The sequence below is a fragment of the Lissotriton helveticus genome, chromosome 11 (genome assembly GCF_964261635.1).
Source record: "Lissotriton helveticus chromosome 11, aLisHel1.1, whole genome shotgun sequence".
Taxonomy (NCBI): Eukaryota; Metazoa; Chordata; class Amphibia; order Caudata; family Salamandridae; genus Lissotriton; species Lissotriton helveticus.
Window position 1 is genome coordinate 112,597,711 of NC_136072.1, and position 20,242 is coordinate 112,617,952.

General features: G+C 43.4%; 1 protein-coding gene across 1 annotated transcript in view; it reads left to right on the forward strand.

Annotated features, from left to right (window-relative positions):
- The window catches only part of USP13 (ubiquitin specific peptidase 13), a 425,163-nt gene extending 405,586 nt beyond the window's left edge, over positions 1–19,577 (forward strand). The window contains exon 21 of the mRNA XM_078667087.1: positions 18,906–19,577. Coding sequence (XP_078523213.1) covers positions 18,906–18,996 — 91 coding nt within the window. The 3' untranslated portion in view covers positions 18,997–19,577. The remainder of the gene's footprint in view (positions 1–18,905) is intronic.
- Positions 19,578–20,242: the final 665 nt, after the last annotated feature.

Here is a 20,242-nt window from a genome sequence, read left to right on the forward strand (position 1 = left end):
CATTCTGTACATATTGAGGAATAAACGATAAGATAGACCGTATTACAATATACAACTTTTGGTACCTTGAGCATGACATGAGGTTGTCAGAATCAATCACTATATATCACGTATCCAGTTCCATGCCTTGATGGTTACGGAGAGGCAGAGTATCAATAGGCACGTGTACCCGTCCCTAACAATTTCGCTGTGAATTAAACAACAAAAAACATTCAAACCCAACTAAAGTCATCACTCGACAATGAAGCACATATTCTCACAGTCAACGGTAGGCTTCGTCACACATTCTTCATTGTACCTCAGGGATAATTACAACCCGGCCCCTCCCCGCACATCCCACTGTACAGTGTAAGCCTCCATACTGATTAGGCATCGTCCTCCTCAGACTCCGAGTCCTCACCTTCCGGCAAGGGTGCACACGGCTCTCCCCTATATTTGTTCCACGGTGACCAAACCTTATTCCATTTACGGGGGCAGGTCCGTAGCACGTAAACTGCCCTCTCTTTCACCATTAGGAGGTCCATAGATCTGATCCAGCCAGCCACCGTAGGTAGTTCCGGGGCCCCCCACTTTTGTGCGATATCGCGTTTCGCCACAGTCACAGCCAGAGTAACCCATAGCCGGCCATACCTGTTCAGGTCGGTAGGGTCCCAAACGTTCAACAGGCATTTACGGGGTTCAGGAAGGACCAACACTTCAATGGCCTGAGAGACTGTGCGCATGATCTGTCTCCACACTTCTTGGATTTGAGGGCAGTCCCACAGTGTGTGAAACAGAGTACCTTCTTCCCCGCATCCCCTGAGGCAGTAAGGGTGTGGTGCCCTTTGTATTTTGTGGAGAAGTGGTCTGGTGTAGTAGGTGCGATGTAAGATCTTGAGCTGCACTAAACGGAACCGTGCCGATATGCCAACCTCTCGCGGTGATGCAAGGGCTTCGTCCCACTCTGTGTCCTCCATCTCACCCAATTCCTCAACCCATCTCTCCCTAAGCTTCCGAGTGGGCTCTGGCAGGTTGTTAATCAGTTTTTTATAAGTGAGAGAGGTCGCTTTTTGCTCCATAAACTCTGTCAGCAACCTGTCCTCTAGGGGTGATGATTCAGGGAGCGTGGTTTCGGGTGGAATCGCCTGCAATAGTGCGTGCCTTATTTGCCCATATCTGAATGCCTCCTTGGAGCCCATGCCATATAGCTGTTGGAGGCGTGGAAATGCAATCACTGCGCCCTTGTCCCAGAGGTCCCCAACCACTGAGATCCCGATGTGGTCCCATTGCGCGAAACCCTTACAGGACCGTAAGTTACCCAGCGCCCCAGTGTCCCACAGCGGCGTCATCTTGGTTATCTTCCCCTTCCAGCCCAAACGGGAGTGCGCTGTGTGCCATAGTGTCGCTGTATGAAATGTTGGACCGAGTAGGTTCCGCACACGCGACGGAGTGTATAACACTGCAAGCATGCCGTCTGTTCCCAGTTGTGCCCAGTCAGCCTTAAATGCGGGGTCCCCCCGTGGGGTGTGTATCCAGTGATTAATTATTTTGAGTTGGGATGCCCAATAATATAATTGGAGATTGGGTAACGCAATTCCTCCCTCGTACCAGCCTTTCACCAGTTTTTCTTGCGCTATCCTTGCTGGGCCATTGCTCCACAGTAAGCTGGAGATCAGCGCAGCAACCTGCTGAAAATACCGCTGGTGCACTATATATGGAGAGTTTTCCAGTACATATAGAAACCTCGGGAGAGCCATCATTTTAAACAGTGCCGCTCGCCCAAGGAGGGTCAGCGGTAGAGTAGCCCAGTATTTAACGTCCGCACGTAAGCGCGCAAGAGGTGGCAGTAGGTTTTTGGCATAAAAGTCCGCGGCATTAGTGGTGATGAAAATTCCCAAATATTTAAAGGAGGTGGTTGTTACTGTTAGGGGACATTCGTCATGTAGAAGTGGGTTCGGGCCCTTAAGCACGTATATGATGGATTTGGACCAATTCAGGGTATACCCCGACGCTCGGCCGTGCTCATCGCACAGCGCCAGTAGGGCTGGAACTCCCTCGGTTGGATTGACCATGTAGATTAGCATATCGTCCGCATATAAGGAGACTTTGTCCTCCCAGCCGCTCTCCCAAGTGATGCCACGGAACAGTGGCGTTGCCCTAAGCAGAATCGCCAACGGCTCCAGCACTAACGCAAAGAGAAGGGGCGACAGCGGGCACCCCTGCCTAGTTCCACGCCCCAGTGGAAATGGAGGCGAAATGTTGTTGTTAATTTTAATAATTTCTCTACCTTCTTTAAATGTAAATCGAGATCAAGTGGCAAAATTAGGGTTTGGTGTCTGAGTACATCCCTGCGGTTCTGGGGGACTTTAGAATTGTACTACTGAGGTGGATTGGAATTCACAGGACTGTCAGACAATAACATTTTTGACCAGGATGAACCTGGTTGGTGTATCTGACCCACGCTCCATCGCAGTCCACATTAAATTGTCTCGGTCCCAGTCAACCACAACCATTGACTATCATTGGTACCATCTGCTTTTTGGTGCTATTCCTAATTAAAGCTGTAAAAATTCACCGTTGTCATCATTTAGTTTATCAACTTTTACTCTGTATTTTAAAATTCGGGTTGGGATTTTTATTATTTAGAATTTTGACTTTATTACTCTTTTGGTATAGCAGAAATACTTTACACATTGTCCTAAGTTAAGCCTGTCTGCTATTTGCTACTAGGGGTTTGAGCTCTGGTTAATTTAGTGACTTTGAGGGTTTACCCTGACAAAGATTGTGATCATTTCTTGATGTGGGTAGTCACTCACCCCAAAAAATAGTCCAATTTCTTACAGATGTGTAATACAAATGTTATTGCGGTTTTATTTTTTGCACATCAAGGACTGAAAGGCCTGCACATACAAATGTAATCCGCATTACAACAGATCTGAATGATGCCAATAATAATTAACTGCATGGAACAGGCACAGACCAAATACTAATCCCGAGCCCCCTACAATGCAAATATCCATGGCACTTGTGTGATTGCAAATGAAGGCTACTACTATGTCTCAGACCTATACAACTGTACCTCCATCTCTATAAGAGTTTCAGTACACCACACAGGGGGCAGCCGCATGCCTGGAAGACTGCTATTTCCATCCCCATGCATCTGTCCACAGCCTCCGTTCAGCCACCTACCGAGGGCGGAGAGTCCACCTTCCAGGGTTGGGCGATGTCACCCTTGGCTAGTGTTAGCCCAAGCAACAGGATGTGTTTTTTATATTGATTCACTCCTGTCTCTTCTGCATGTGAAGTAGGACCAACTTGGGCTCTAGGGGGATCTGCTATGATAACACCTGGGCCAGGCAAGAAGTTACGCCATGTCAAAATGGCTTCATCGCTCTACAACTCCACACCGGGTGGAAGAAGGCCCCCTCCTCCACACCTCAGCGGAGGCGCACAGGAGAGAATATCACTCCCATCTGACAGAGGCGGTACCTAGTGTAGTAGGCCCGATGCAAATAATAAAATTGGATCAGGCGGTGGCGTGACGAGATAGCGGCACTACAGGGTTCTGCCAGGGCCTCAGTTCAATCATCGTCATTTAAGTCTTCAATGTCTCCCACTCAGGCCGTCCGCAGCGCCCCTAGGGCGTTGTGGCCATGTGTAACCAAGATTTTATATATTTGTCGGATTTTGTGAGCACTCAGATCCCCCATCAGCAGCCTATCCTGTAATGGGCTGAATTCCGGCAAGCCTTCCATGCTCCGAACATAAGGGGATAAAGAATGTCGGAATTGTAGATACTTGTAAGCTTGGCTATGGTGGAGCTGGTACTCGTCTTGGAATTGTTGGAAGGATTTAAGAACTGTCCCCTTCATAACGTCACCCAACGTGGACAAGCCTATATGATCCCATTTTCGAAATCCAGGCAGCACACCATTTGGTGTAGAAAGATTCCATGCCATAGCGAGGTCTCCCGGGTCAGCCTCCCCCGCCAGCCCGACCGCCAAACAGTCTGTTGCCATAATTGGATACCCACGCTGGCCGCTGGGGCTAAGTGTTCCATGCCCACAAGACTATAAAGGAAGTCTAGTACTGACTGGCCGCCCATCGCCCATCTCTCCACAGCATACGGTCAGCCTGGTCACTGTACCACCATTCGTTGATGTTAAGTAAGTGAGAGGCGTGATAGTAGGAATATATATGGCCGCAGCGGCTATCCCCCCACAGAAAGTAGACTGAACACAGGTGCGGGTAGCTACCCGGACTGCGCCGCCTCACCAAAAAAAGTGGTTGAGTACTGCGTTTATTTGCTGGAACCACGAGTGTGTGATGCCATATGGATAATTCTGAAGCCAGTACAACAATTGCGTCAGATACATCATCTTGAAGATGGCGGACCAGCTTAATAATGACAGGCAAGAGAGGCCATGCCTTCACCTCTTCCTGGACCCGCGGCAGTAGAGGAATAATACTATGCGACCAAGAGATAGTCGGTTCGGGGGAAATATAAACACCTAAATACTGAAAGCTGTTGACAGCCTAAGTCAACTGAGTTGCCCATGTCTTGCCCATGTCCCTCTTCCTTGGTCGTCACAAACGGGGAACAGTACCGATTTCATTGGGTTTATATACAACCCTGAGGTCTCCCCGAACACCCGAAGGAGCTGCAATATCCTCAGACCAGAAAATGCTGGGTCATTAATAAAAAACAGTACGTCATTCGCCTATATTGCGACTCTATCAGATATCTCGGTGGAACACTCAAAAACGTGCACCAGAGGTGTCGCGCCTCACCCATGCAGCCATTGGCTCTACTATAAGTGCAAATAGCAGAGGAGATAGCGGGCACCCGTGCCTAGTGTCTCTGTGTATGGGGAGCGGGTCAGAAAACGCCCCAACCACGCATACGTACTCAGATATATCCATATAGAGCAGGTAGATCTAAGCCAGGAACCATGGGCCGAGATTACCAGCCTAAAAGAGAATAAATAGGTACTCCCAGTTGATCTAATTGAACGCTTTGTCTATATCAGCTAGTAATATGGTCGCCGGCCTCCCCAGTCCTGGCGCCTTCGCCAGTGCATTGTGAACCCTTCTGATATTGTGGCAAGTGGATCTTTGTGGCATAAAACCAGCCTGGTTGAGATGGACAAGGTCGGAGATATGCAGGGGAAGACATTCGGCTAGTACTTTGCCCAGTAATTTGGCTTCTACATTTAATAGTGATATCGGTCGGAATGAAGAAGGTTCCTTGGGGGGGGGGGGGGGGGAGGGTCTGCGTGTCGGAGGTCTCCTACAACGCCCTCAGCAGGTGTGTCCCCAGCTGGGGCATATGTGTTACAGATGTGTTTTGACTTCTCATTTACCTGAAGAGTGTTGGAACCCCAAGAGGCTGAGTAGATCACTCTGGTAGTTCTTACCAGCTTCCAATATCTAAATGGTGTTGCATTTCAGAAGGCATACAGTCGCACCAGAGTTATAAGTTCTAGGAAATTGTGTGGTGCAGCTAAAGTTTGCATTATGTAGCATACAATGTTGCGGTATGGACAGGTCCCAGAACTCTCTCTGGTGTTATTTTGATGATTAATAAACAGATGTAATGCCAACACCACAAACTTTACATTTCAGGTGTGTAGTCGGCTACCTCTCGGCGCCGGATTTGCTTTGAGACACTTTGCTTCCTTACATGTACATTTACTCCACTAATGTTCCCTGTACTTATACGTAACATTCTTAAGAATGTGTAGAACCCTCAAATATGAACATTCTTCAGAATGTGTAGAACCCTCAAATATGAACATTATTAAGAATGTGTAGAACCCTCAAATATGAACTGATGACGAAATAAGGTTTACTGGCACATATAACTAAACGTGCTGGCTGGAAGTTTTTAGACTTTAAGTTTATGTGAAGAAGTCATTCAAGGCACAAACCTACGATATACGTAATTCATACAGTCAATATGTTTGTGTTTTCTAAAGTTGTGTGCAACTAGTGCTCGGTTTGGTTATTAAATATATCATAACCCATCGTAAAGGACCTGTTTGAATCCATACTTAATTTAGTTATACAGGCCATCTCTTATCAAAAGATTAAAGCAATAGGGAACAAGGCAACTAACTGAAAATGGTAGTTATTTAAGATACATATTGTATGTAACACATCTATAAATAATGAACATACACCTTACCTTGGCCAGCATACAAAGGTGGCATTGCGTGCATCAAATGTTTGTCTGGCGCTGCTGCTAGCTGCTTATTTTCAGTCCTGAATTTGCATGCAATAAATAGATTTCTGATTCTCGTGACACCCACCCACCGATTCATTTGATTTCCTTTCTTATGCAAATCTGTTTTATCTTAAATTGAAAGCGACATCTGCCGTCTCCATGAATTGATCAAAGGTTCACCTTGATAAAAGTTTTTTTTCGTTCCCTCTCGCTTCCCAGGGCGGTTTTGCAGTCTGAGCAAAGTAGTGCGAAATTAATATTTGTGAATTTGGCTTGGACGCGCACACCTTGCTTCAGACACCGAAATGGTGATTCCTTATTGGTTCACATTAGAGATCACATTTAATTTAAATGTGATATGTCATAATGAGGTAACCGTTTTCCGTTTTTAGTGATTCTTACACATAAATACGTGCAAAAAATATCCGTTTCCTTGTCTGTATTTATTTTGAAACATAGCCAAGTACAGAAATGTTATATTTTTGAGCTTCTCTTTCGATTGTGCCTGGCAGGCTTTGTATATTGACAGCGCAGGGTGTTAAAAAAATAATCTAATATAGTTTTAAAAGCTTAATGCGTGCACAATTTCTAGTACTCCAACATTAATGTTTGCAGCTGTGTGTTTTATTTCATTGTATTTGACTATTTTGTTCACCACAGACATCGAAGAGTAAGCGTGCATTTATCAGTTAAGTAAAAATAGAAATATACTAGCTGCATCTTCATTTTTTCACCAAGGAAAAAATAAACACGGAAAAATAATAATGTAATAAAATAATAAGTACTGTAACTCCTGGAGCCCTAGTCTCAATATATTTCCCATTCTATGTGTGTTGTTTTTCTGAATATTTGTTACACTCGTGTAAACTTGAAGCAGTATCAAGGTGATGTGAGAAGCTACGTTTTCTTTTTGTTTCCCAAAGTGCATTGACCTCAGGCAGCCCTAGTGAGCAGGTTCTGATGAAATTGAGCTGTGATTTGTTGTTTGAAAACCTCTTGCACCCTGCAGTGTACTTTCGAGATCAGCTGTTCACTTCCTATGAAGATTATATTTTTGTTTAACATGTTTTTATTGATAGCATAGGATAGAAAAAAGCAGAGTGAATCAAATGCCGGTAACTTTCAATGAAAGGAAACAGAGCATACATTACATAGGGGCAGTCCTGTTTCTCCCACCCATCAAACTAACCCACAGCATCCAGCACAAATCCTTATCTAAATTAATAGTAAAAACAAATTGACACTCCTTCGAGAAAGATTCAAAATGGAGGCCGAAGCTTAGAGGATACCCTAGCAGAACACACATCCTTGTTCTCAGAAAAGCATCGTACAGCAAGCCACTGCATCCTTCAAAACACAACATCATGCCAACTCTTGATTACTTGGGTACCAAGCAGGGTGGTAGAATAGGGACCAAGATAGTCAGTGCCATCAAAAGGGAGTGAAAGCACCGACTCTAAGCTGGAGTGGTTGGTGCCCATCAGACTGTCTAGAAGACATCTCTTTGTGTTGTGCATTATTTTCAGTTTTTCCAGGCTCCATATAAAGATGGAATGCCTCATGATGCAAATGTTCTACACAACTTCACCAGCAACTTGACAGAATGCCAGATTATGCTTATTTCCAACCTGCACGTCTTGATTCAGGTAGCCAACTTTCTCCTTGTAGTCTCATGCCATGCGAGGGCAGAAAGCTTGACCAATTGATTACCACCGTCCCGAACAAAGGCGAGACTGTTAGTCCTTGACAGCAGTCTATGGCCTTTCTTTGCTAGGACAGAACCTATGTGGTCCAGGGGAGTCAAGAGCTCTGCAAAGAAGTTTTTCATCACCACAGTCAAATCCTCCTCAGCCACAATAGGTGGAAAGACGATCTTCTCACATTTTCCGTCACCTTAGTCCTCCCGTCGAACGCCAGCGAAGCACCAGCTATTACTTTTAATAATGATAAGTTCTTTCTGTCACCTATGACATATGATTGTTTAGCCACCTTCTAGACTTTCAGTTCCATGTCTACCACTATTTGATTCCATTCTAGTCTTCCTCTGCTCTTCAGTGTGTCCAATTTCTTCATGATAACATCTAAAGCTGCCACTATTTTCTGTCTTTACCCTCATCAAGCCTTCAGTATCTAAATCCAAGTACTCTTCCTCCCAGTATCCCTTTTGTCTGCCTGTCTGCGACTGGAAGAAATCCTCCCTCTCCCATTTGGGCTGTTGATTGATCATCGTATGTCGCAACCAATCACTGTACCAATGTCTCTTTGCAGCCTGATCCAGTATAATGCCCAAAATGAGCAGAGCCCAGAGAGTCCTTCCCCATTATCCTTCTGTTGGCCACCATGAGAACCTTGACGGGATCAGTGCAATGTGATTGGCCAAGTTTAGCCTTTACTCAACAGCTAGTCTGGGATTCTTCTCACCATGTCTCATCCCCAGGTGCTTCCTGTCGGTTTCAAGAGGCTGTTTGCACTTCCCTCTCCACTGATTGCACAAGAGCCACGAACGCGTCATTTGCTCAACATGCACCATCTTTCTCACTCCTCCAGGAAAATGAGGGTCTCCACTGCCACATTGTTCATAGTGACCACCAATGGCTAATATCATCTATTACACTATAGGATGTCTCTGCAGAATTATTGAATTTGATGCGTGGTTTTTGGCTCAAGAAGCAAGATTTCTGCACCTTTTGAAATCAGTAATTTCAACCAAAATGCACATTTGTTTTCCTTAAAGAAAAAGATTTGCAGCATATTCTAATAAAGCTCACTTTAAATGAGCTGCATCATTAACCACCCTAAGGTGTGCACTAAGAGTCATGGCAATGATCACTGGTTGTGTGCATCAAAAATCTTTAGCATACACATTGGTGTGTTTTATTGCCTTTTAATCTTCTTTCTCATTATCAAGCTTCACAAATTGTCTCTAGATCTCTTTTCACTGTGTTTGTCCAAAAAAATGCATTTTAGTCTTAAATCCACTCTCTTACTTCGCTTCCATTGATCCTCTCCACTGTGGCAAACCGTATGTTAATTTTATATTGGATACAAATGATGTGGTCAGACTCTTTAGTGCAAAAATAATTGTGCTTCACAATATTTCACTGAACTAACTTGCTCTTAATTTAATCGAGACAATTTAAAAGACTCTATCTGAAACGTCTTAATTTAATTCGCCCAGAGCCAAAAAGGGTAAATGACTTGGAGGTATGCCGCTTTGCCTGTATCCCTAAGAAGGGAATAGCAGGGCATAAGGGGGCCCCCTGCAATGCACCTGGAGGGCCTCCTTTCTCCCGGGCGCAGTCAGGAGCTCTCAGGCCAGGGGCCTGCCACCCATGCACAGCACTGGAGGGGGCCCCTGGAGCTCGGGGGCTAATGTTACGCCTCTGGCGAATAGGTGTCCCCAAAGCTCCTGTTTGCTTCCACACATCTTCATGGATGTCGGGTAAACATTGGTCCTTTAGGCAACATTCATAATGGAGGGACTTCCAGTACCTCCTTTTAAGTGTCTCCCAATGAAATAACCCACGCTGTAGGAAAGTAGGATCTGCTTTCATGGTTACCCCCACTTTATGCTGGTGTAATTCTATTTTCTGACTAGTTTGACTGGGATCCTGCTAATCAGGACCCCAGTCACTGTGCTCGCTCCCTAAATTGGACTATGATACGTACTTTGGTACCTTCCTAATTGGCTACTGGTGTACCCTTCTAAGTCCATAGTGTATGGTACTAAGGTACTGGCATAACACCAGGGGCCTCCCATGGGCTGCAGCATGTATTATGCCACCCTTAAGAGACCACTCAACTTGTGACTACATGCCGGCCATTGCAGCAGATGTGGGAGCTGGTGCTGGTACCATTCACAACAGATAGTTTCCTTACATCTGAGGTCATTGCATTTAAAACCTATAAGTCACCCCTAAGGTAGGCCTTTCAATCCTGAAGCAGGGTGCTAGGTTATAAGTGTGGGGGTGCCCTGAATGAGCAGGACATCCCTACATACCAAGGAGTCGATTTGTAAATGCGGTAAGCCATTGTATACATATAGTGGACGTCAAAGCAAATACGAGAAGTCTAACTATATATTGGCTGTACCGAAACCGTTTTGGTATCAAACATGTTGGAATCTTACTCCAGCGCCGATTCCAATGCTGGATGTAGGGTCACATGTACTGGGAGGCTCACTTAGGCAGCCCCCGTGTAATCCCGGTACCAGCCTTTAAGGGTCTAACAGCAAGCTAGTGCTGCTGCTGACCACAACCGCAATTCTGCCCTCCAGCTGCTGAGCTGAGCTCGAGCAGGGAAAGGTAGAACAATAGGTTTCCTGTCATAGGGAGTTGTGACCACCTCCCAGACAGGACGTAGTGTATTGGACTGGGGTGGGGGCGCTTGCCAGCGCCACCAGACTACTTTGAAGGGCAGATTTGGTGCCCTCCTTGCATACTATAATTAAAGCCAGTTCAGGGAGCTGTTGGCTCCCACTCTGGCATGAAACTGGACATAGGACATGGGAGTATCATTCCCTCTGCCCAGCCCCTCCTCTCGGAGGGACCCCTGAATCGTCCCAATCCTTTCCTTTGGGTACTTAAGGGCTTACCTGTGGGTGGCTCTTCAGATTCGTCGTGGGACAAGATTCGGATTCGAAACCACTTCTACTTCTATGTCTGGGTACTTTTGACTTCGTTGGACTTTGCTTTGGGAACCGAGACTGCATCAAGGAAGAATCCTGCTGCTCCTGGTCTCGTCGTCTTGCCAGCCTTCTGTGTTGTCTGTGTCTGTGCTTCATCTAGGTTCTTCTCCAGGCCTGTGGCCATCAAGGACACCCGAAGTAATCTCCCTTCGAGTGAAGGAGTCACTCCCCTACATCTGCAGGCATTGCAACTAAGCTGACCGGGCTGCTGCTCCTGATGTCCCACGGACTTCAAAAGGCTCAGCAACACAGGTGGTGGTTCTGTAATTCCCTCAAGGCCTGCACTGTCTTCTCAGCAAGTTTGAAGCCAGTATCCCTTGCCGGACCCGCTGGAACAGCACCCATTTGCACTGCATTGACTTGCCGTTGCCAAGGCTTGTTGACTCTGTCCTCCAGAGCTCTTCGGGCTACAATAAGCTCCAGGTTCCAGCATCTCTTCCTGCCAAGATCTTCTTCCTCACCACTTCCTCTGCACCATGGGCCTGCATCTTTAGTGAGTTGCTAGACTTCCTCTTGAGACTCCTGTGCCTTCAGCCTGTGGGTCCTCTTGAGGGTCTTCTTTGGCTTCTGTGGCCTCCCCTGCTTGCTCGGGGGCCTGTTCGGACTCTCCTGTATTTGGTGAATCCCCTTGACCTTGCTGGTCCCGACATTACACCTTCTTCGTTTACCACGTCTGTTGCTGCTGCCAAGGTTTGTTGGTGCTCCCGCTGGACACCGACCCCCTGGTTCTTGACTTCCAACGTGGGTCAGTTTGTGAATGCCTCCTGGTCTTCCACAGCATCGCCTGGTCCTCACAGCTGCAGTGACAAGGTCACTGCCAACTCTCCTGCATCTTCTGTCATCGGTGGTCATTGGTCTTCCGTGCCTCCTGGTCACTCCTGAGTGGCATACTGTCTGTTCCCTCTGCTTGCAGGTACTTCTCTTCAAGAATCCATCCTTGGATTCCACCGGACTCTTTCACCTTCTTCATCAGCGGCATATTCACTGTGGTCTCCTGCGTTTTCTGTAGTCACTTTGCACCTATGCACCCAGCTTCCCTGGTGTCGGTGTCCTGGTTCCTGTGGTATCCACAGGTGGGGTTACTCTTCAAACTTCCATCTTCCACTGGGTTTGTTCAAGGTCCACTGGGTAGGTTATTCTTCTTTAAAACTGCAACTGCGACTTCCCCTTTGACTTGCATTGAGTACGCGGCTGTGTTTCCACTCTTCACACAGCCTCCGTGGGGTTCCTGGGTACTTACATTGGGTGGTTCCTTGTGTCCCAGCTCTTGTGAGTCAAGTCTCGACTTCGGTCACAGTTCGCATTCCACTTCTTTCGTATATGATTTGGTCTCCCCCTGGAGACCACTGTGTATTTGTGCTTACTTACCTGTTTACTTGTGAAATATTGTGTGTATTGTGTTCATATCTCTGGGTAGGAGATATATTAATGTGTTAGTGAGTGTGTATAATAAATATAACTATTTTTATAACTACACTGTGTGGTTCTATTTCGTTTAACCTACACTATATGATTAGTGCAGGTGAAACAAACTGCTTAACACTCCTTCTTGACTAATCCTGAAGGCTGCTCTCCACAGCTACCATTTAGAGAGCTTTTTATGGTTGTCTAAGACCACTAAAATCACCATAAGGGTTGTCTGGATTAGTGCAGGGTGCTTCACTTAAATAAGTGTGCACCATATACTAAGCCAGCCTCCTACACACGCCCACAGTGCTCCCCTCCATACAGCACTCCATATTGCTGCAATTGCATTTCCCATGTGCTGTTTGGTACTCTTGTTTCCATTCACTTCACCCATTGTCACTCCATGTTTGTTTATAAATTCTTTCTCTTAAGTACTTCTTGTCATTTATTCAAATTGCGAACATTTATATAGGTGTTCTAATAGTCATTTCTTTATTTGTAGCGAGTTGTTTTTTTAAATTCACGTTAAATTTCTTTTTCAAACTGGGCTATTTCAAAGAAAGGATTTTTCAGCTCATCATCGTACCCGTACATTGGGAGATTTTTTAACAGTGTGGCGATGCAAGCATCTGAGAGTTTTAAGTATAGACTGCTGCATTTTTATGATTAAGCCATATGTAGAAAAAATAGGTATTACGATTTCCTAATTGCTATTTTTACCGAATCGCAATTTGGAAATCGCAATTCCTAATGTAAGAAAACGTACAGATTTCAGATAGCTATTCCTAATGGGATCAGAAATAGACCTACCTCATGAATATTAATGAGGTAGGTCGCAATTTGCGACTCATTAGGAATTGGAGCCACATCAGGGATGGCGGCCTGCTGTGGTCAGCAGACCACCATGTCTGTGATTGCTTTTTTAAATTTTTTGGGAACAGTGGGTCCTTCAATAAATTATACTAACGAACAATAAATATAGACCAGAATCTGTACTATATTGGTTCACTTATGTCTAGCCGGACATTGTTTGATTGAATAAATACAAAATTTCAGTACTAAAGTTCAAGACAGAGCGTCATAGAGTGGGGCACAATCCTGTATCCTTCAAGGTTCACAACATAAAGACAATAATAATTACACAAAACATTTTCAGGCACGAAAAAGAGCTTATCGCCAATACATGAATCGTGAGCTCAGCAGCTTAACCGCTCCCCAATCTGCCAGCAGCGTTCCCGCTCCTCTATCACGTTCCCCTCGTGACCGGCTCGGAGTACCTCCTACCCGTCCGATGACTGCTGTCGTGGCGATTTCATCGGAAATCTATCGCTCTCTAATTTTTGATCTTGGGTTCTGACCGAGCCCTATTCAATCTGCATATTCGTCGGACTTCCATAACCCTGGAAGGTTCAGCCCTCGCACTCGCCCTCGAGGCAGTGCTAATTTTCAGGCGTATGTAAATTTCCGTCCTGATGATGATCTATGTACCTCGTTATAGATCGAAACGTCGTCGACTCCTTTAGACAGAATGCATGTTAAACACATTGGTTAAAACTTGTGCATTATTGTCTACTTCTCTACAAAGCTTGCCCTCACGATTCATGTATTGGTGATAATCTCTTTTTGTGCCTGAAAATGTTTTGTGTAATTGTTATTGTCTTTATGTTGTGAACCTTGAAGGATACAGGATTGTGTCCCACTCTATGACGCTCTGCCTTGAACTTTAGTACTGAAATTTTGTATTTATTAAATCAAACAATGACCGGCTGGACATAAGTGAACCAATATAGTACTGATTCTGGTCTATATTTATTGTTCGTTAGTATAATTTGTTGAAGGACCCACTGTTCCCAATAATTAGCTGATACCCAGAGTCCTTCCTACCTTGCGGGTTCCCTTATCTTTTGAAACATGCTTTTTAATAAAGCATTATTTTTTTTAAGTGCAGTCTATTTTCCGTGAAGGAATCGGGGTGAATTACAAAATATAAAATTAAACTTGAGATTCATTTTTTAGGAGTATGCAATGGTCCTTTGGACCACTGCCTCCTCATATAAAATATTTGTGTCAGCAGTCACAAAAAAGGAAGTGGTCCATACGGATCCCTCCCTTGTGACAATGGTTACCACCGACCTTGAGGTATTGGTAAAAAATGAATGTTTGTGACCGTAGTTCAGTCGCAAAACATTCATGCTTAGCACTGCAATATGGTATTTGGAAGGGATGCCCTAAATATGCCCCTTCCAAATACTGAATCACTAAACACAAATTATGATTCAGTAACATGCTACCGAATCGCTATTTGTGTTTTGTACATATGAATTAAGCATTTTTGCAGTCCGAAACGGCCCGAATCTGCGAATCGGTTCATTTACGACCACAAAAATGGTTTTGTACATATGGCCCCAAGTGTGTTGGCATGTTTCTGTTGTGCATTTGAGTGCTATTGCGCATTTTCAATACTAGTTTGCTTGTGTGTTTCAATTCAAGGTCCAGTACCAGCTTGCCATGTGGGTGTGGTCATGCTTGTGTTTTTCTCTCATTGGAAAGACTAGGATATTGCAGTGATACAATAGTGTCCCATCTGCACTGACAAGCATGGCTAAGGCTGAGAAAGAAGGATTTACATTTTTCAAGTCACATAGGGCCTGATGAACAAAAAGGTAGGCAAAATATGGGCAGACATAATTGCCTGAACTTAATTTCCGGTTCTCAACATACACAGGAATATGCCTGGAAAGCTCTCCAGGCACAGGTTTACAGACCAACTCCTCAGATCGTAAGGTATATTTTCCTGCTGATCCTATTCCTGTTTTGTCGCGCTCTCCATATAGCAGAAGTCTGCACTGGGAGAATAGGACCACCCGTGCAGGAGTAACTTCATGACCCTTTCCAGAGTTGAAAGGGGAGGAAGGGAGTTTAGGAACAGCCCAAAAACCTAACATGTTTTTGGCTGTTCCCAAACATCCAAGGCAAACTATGCCTTGGAACGCCCACTTTCCCACGACTGGGTGTATTCACTGCTGCAGAGACCTCTACATGCAAGGCAGAGCTCTACATTCTGTAACCGGGTTTATGATTGCCAAGAATTTCTTTATGAATTCCTGGCAGTCGCAGAAGGGTAAATTTGGTTGTAAATGTACATTTACGATCGAATTTACCTTTGTGAATAGGCCCTCATGCTCTTTTGAGCTGTTTTACATATTACGGTGTTGTAGGTTCAGCAGTGGTTTCCACTCATCAAGACAAAAAGGTACATACTTAAGGTACATGAGTCTCTAGCATCCTTCTAATTTCTTCCCAGTAAAGCAGAGCCAGTGCTTTCCCCTTCAGACCTTTGCCTGAATGAAGCAATCAGCAATTTTGTGATAAATCTCATATCGTCTCAACAGGAGAAAATTGTTTTGTAGGTCGAGCCTAGGAAGCACTTGTACTGTCTCTTCGAGACATGTTGTATGCACTTTGTGTGCCTAAAGCCTGCCAATCACTTTTTTTCATGAGTTTAATTGTCCTTTAAAAAGGATTGCTTGCTAGTGGTTAATCTTTCCTCTTTGTCCCTCCTGGTTGTCATTTGTTTCCTCCCATGGAGCAACGCCTAACTACTGGTATCTTTACACTTTGGTGCTTATCTGTTCGTGTCTGGGCACTATTTTTTGTGTCCTGTTCGTCTTTGTCAAAGCTTACCTTTTTTGTGGGTTCCTCATGGCAGCTTAGTTTTTAAAAAAAAAAAGCTTTGTTTACTATCGATCACCATCTCTGTAAAGTGCCTTCTTTCACTTTTCTGGATTGCCATTGTTTACTTTAGGGTAATAACTAGTGATTGTGTTTACGGTTTTTAAAGACTGATTCTCAAGCGCACTTCTTCGACTCATTTGCAGCCCTTGTTTACCTTGTCTGCATTCTTGCCTTCTAGTGGTGTATTTATGGGGCCCGGTTAAAGCCATTTAATCTTTATGGCCTCTGCCAAGGGAAATCTAAGTACTAGTAGTATGTGTTTGCTCCGTGTGGTCCTCCCCACATCTGCTGTTGCATTAAGGAGTGTGCGTGTGTGAGAGATATTATTCTTGTTTTAAACAGTGTTCCATTGCCTTCTTTCTTGTCCTTATTTTGTCATTTTCCTTGCAGTCAATCTTTATTTTCTATCTTTTTTCTCTGCCTGGTAATTTAACCACTAACTATATGAATATTAGCTTTCTTTCCCTGTGTGCTTCTGTGGGTGTCCAAAACATTTGCTGTCTCGTTTTTTTGTTAAATTTTTAACCGTGGTCTGCGTTCATTACATTCTAGCTCCTCCTCCATAAAATCGGAAAGCCATATGCCCGTTGTTTAGTACTACAAAACATTTACGTTTTATGTAAAAGTCAGTCTTTCCCATTCAGTTTCAAATGTTTCCTTCTCCATACCATTCAAAAAATGTAGCTGCTTGTTTCAAGCTCATTTCCCAATGCTTTGTGTGTGTGGTTTTTCCCCTTTATGTTAAATCAACCTTATTGCATGTTGCTCTCATGTTTTTCACAAGGTTTGTTTTTATGTTTCACTTCTTGCGTGCTCCTATTTATTTAAACTTTTAAACTCTTTACACTTCTAAACTCCTGCTACTGTAAGCTTTTAAATTACAAATCGTACCTTTCCCAATGTGTTTCAACAGCTATACAATCTGAAATATGTGCCTGCCTGTTTCTTATGCGTTTTCACCCAGCTCTTTGTTCATTTAGGTATCCACCTTCTCCATGTTGTTTCTCATGTTTGCTGTTAATATACACGTTTACATTATAAATATTTGCTTTCCCACACCAGTTTTATGTGTGTCCTCCTCCATAAACCCTTTGCCTGGTTGTTTCTCATTAATTTACACTTCTGTTCTGTGTACATTACCTATCCGCCTTCCATGTGTAGTTTCTTACGGTTCCTGTTAATTTTAACTTTTACATTATAAATATTTGCTTTACAGTGAGCTCTTACATGCCAACCTCCAAAGCTATGCCTGCATCATTTCCTTTTAAATTTTAAAGCCTTTGCTGCATCTATTGCAATTGTTTTCACTGCCCTCTGAGGAGTCAACCACTTGTGTGCACCTCTTACTGTTAGTGTTTATCATGTCATACGTGCCCTTAAATATTCACTACAGATGGACAATATCCCCTATGCCGTATGTCTGTTTACTCCTAAATATTACACATTGTTTGTAAATCACAGCCCTTGCCAGCTGGTTTTACGTTTTATCTTCCATACCATACAGTTTGGCGGTATGTTACACTCTTTCGCTCTCGTTTGCCTCATGCTTTTTGTTGTTTTTTTTTTTTTTGCTTCTGTCCTCCTGCTCCATAAATATTTGACATTACAAAGCAGAGCTTTCCCCTTGCGGTGTCACAGATTTCCTCCTGCATACAGTTTTCATTCTTTTCTAAGTCTTACTCAGTCCTTGACACAAAGCCATCTTTTTAGTTTTCCCTTCTCTACAGCTGTTAAGAGTCAATTTCTGAAGTGGTTTCTCATGCGTCCTCACGCATTCAATCCTACAGTCTTTCACGTGTTTTTCTTTTGCATTTTTACCACGATCCGTCTAAATTTTTTTTATACTTGTGTCCACCCCTTATTTTTCAGCATAAATATATCATTTTCGGTATGTACACATTGTTTGTGAAATGTGACATTGTTCTGACTTTCACCACAGTTTTTTATGGTCCTGCCCACCACTGATACTTTACCTAAACGTTTTGCTAACAATCTTTACATTAATTACTGTAAGTCGTGCATTTTTTTCTCTTTCTGTTATGTAGCTACCCTTTGATGTGGAGTCTTCACCTAAGTAGCTCCATAAAGGTGTGAAGTTGAACAGAGGTCCACCCTTGTATCCAAATGTTCTTCTTGCCATTGAATCTTCACCTTAATACTGTAGTGATTTGCTAAATTTCTGTGAAGTCTGACATACCTTCCCCAAACAAAAAGATGACACCAAGACGTTCACATTTACAAAGCCATAACGTAAAGGAAAGGCAGCCTTTTTCTGACAAAAAACATTTTCAATGTTACTTACTTCTTTTTAGTAGACTTAATTTATCCCAGAACTACCATATAGATTTCATTTGTTTGCAAAAGCCTGTGTTTTTTCCTCTCTATTTTCAACATTCACACATATATATTCTTGATATTTCAATGTCAATCCCTGCTCCTAACTTACTTCTTCAATTCTAAGTACAGTCTAACAATTGTAACTATTTAATATTTACAAAATGAAGCCCCCACACATGGCAACAATAACATTTAATAAAACTAATACGTTAAACATAAATAAACATAAGCGTACTTAAGGTGAAACCTATTGGCTTTGCCAATGCTTGTTTTTTTAATGTCATAGTATATCTGGAGAAGTCTACAAAATCCTTATCCCACACCTCAAAATCAAATCTGTGAGTACAATAGAATATTAAGCAAAATCAGCAAAAATGAAGGACCTAATGATACATTTTAAATCTGTTGTCATTTAAAGCGGTATGATAAAAACAGCACTACAATTTTATTCAGTTTTCTTGTTTCTAATAAACGTTGTACCATGGCAAGCCTGATCCGCAAATATATGAATGTATGATTTTTTTTCTGTTTCAGATGGGTAATATATAATGACCATAAAGTGTGTGCTTCAGAGCGACCGCCAAAAGACCTCGGCTACATTTACTTCTACCGCAGAATGCCTTGATAGGACGTCAAAGATACCACGCCGGCCTTTACAAACCATACGCCTTTTAATCCGCTACAACAGCAACACAAAAAAAAGTTGGACTGCCGAATTGCAGATTAATGTATAGGGTATTTATAGTTCGTTTTAGAAAGACAAAAACAACACACTCATTAATATGAAGCCTTCCTACGTGTGAGGAGGTATGTTCTAAAAAATTAATTTTCTCCATTATGTTTTTTTTATATATAATAAATTGTACCTTGGGTTTACTGGGCAATGGTAATTTTGCCATCCCCGTTTTTGGTGATCGGCTAAGTTGCAATGCTCACATTACCCCTGCCAAGGCCACTCCGTGTAGGACTTTTGTGTTTCCACATTTTATTTTATGAGTTAGTGTTGTTCACTTTTTCGGACTGGATGTGTCTTTATTTTGTGAGCCTTCTGGAGAAAAGTATGTGAGATGGACCCGGTGAACACTGGACGGGAAGAGCCTGGGGCATCAGGGGGAGCTTGCGGATGTGGAAGTCAAGCTCTGAAGCCACCTTTTATCTTCAAAATACCCTTTTCCTGGAGTGTATAAAGTCTTCTTTTGCTCTCTATTTCTGTTTCTTCTTTTATTTTTTACATACATCTTCACCAGGCCCAGCCTGTGAGTTAAAAATTTCCACAGAAATTCAGTTTCTAAAAGAACTGCCAATCACCCTCAGGCTTGTTGGGTGAAGCAAATTTGAAAATTTGGTCCAAGGCCGTGTAGGAACCCCTCAGGCACACAAACTCCTTTTTTTAAATTTTTTTTTTAGAATTGCAATGCAATATAATACATCAAATATTCAATTCAACTGTCTCCAGACAGCAGAGCTAAGGAAGAAAGTGAATTTCAGCTGCTCTGGCCTCCCCGAGGACTAATGATGTACTACCTCGATTTTGGAAAAGAAAGTACCTGCCACGTTTGGTGATTCGAGCTGGATTTGAGAAGTCTGCTTCATAAATAGTCTTCAAATGATACAGTAATGTAAAGCCGCATGAAGTAGCCCTTGTGCTGGCCATACAGCTGCCTTCAATTCATAGACGTTGAATGTAAAATTGATTTAAAAATGTATATTAAGGGATCCTTGCTATAGACTGCATGCATGAACTTTGCACGAGCAATATGCTAGTTTAATCTATGGTCTTCCACCCTGGTACCTCGGGAAACTCAGGAAACATACATGTTTTAGGGAGCGGTGGGGGATGCGCTACAAGGGACACCATTTCTTAAAGCAAG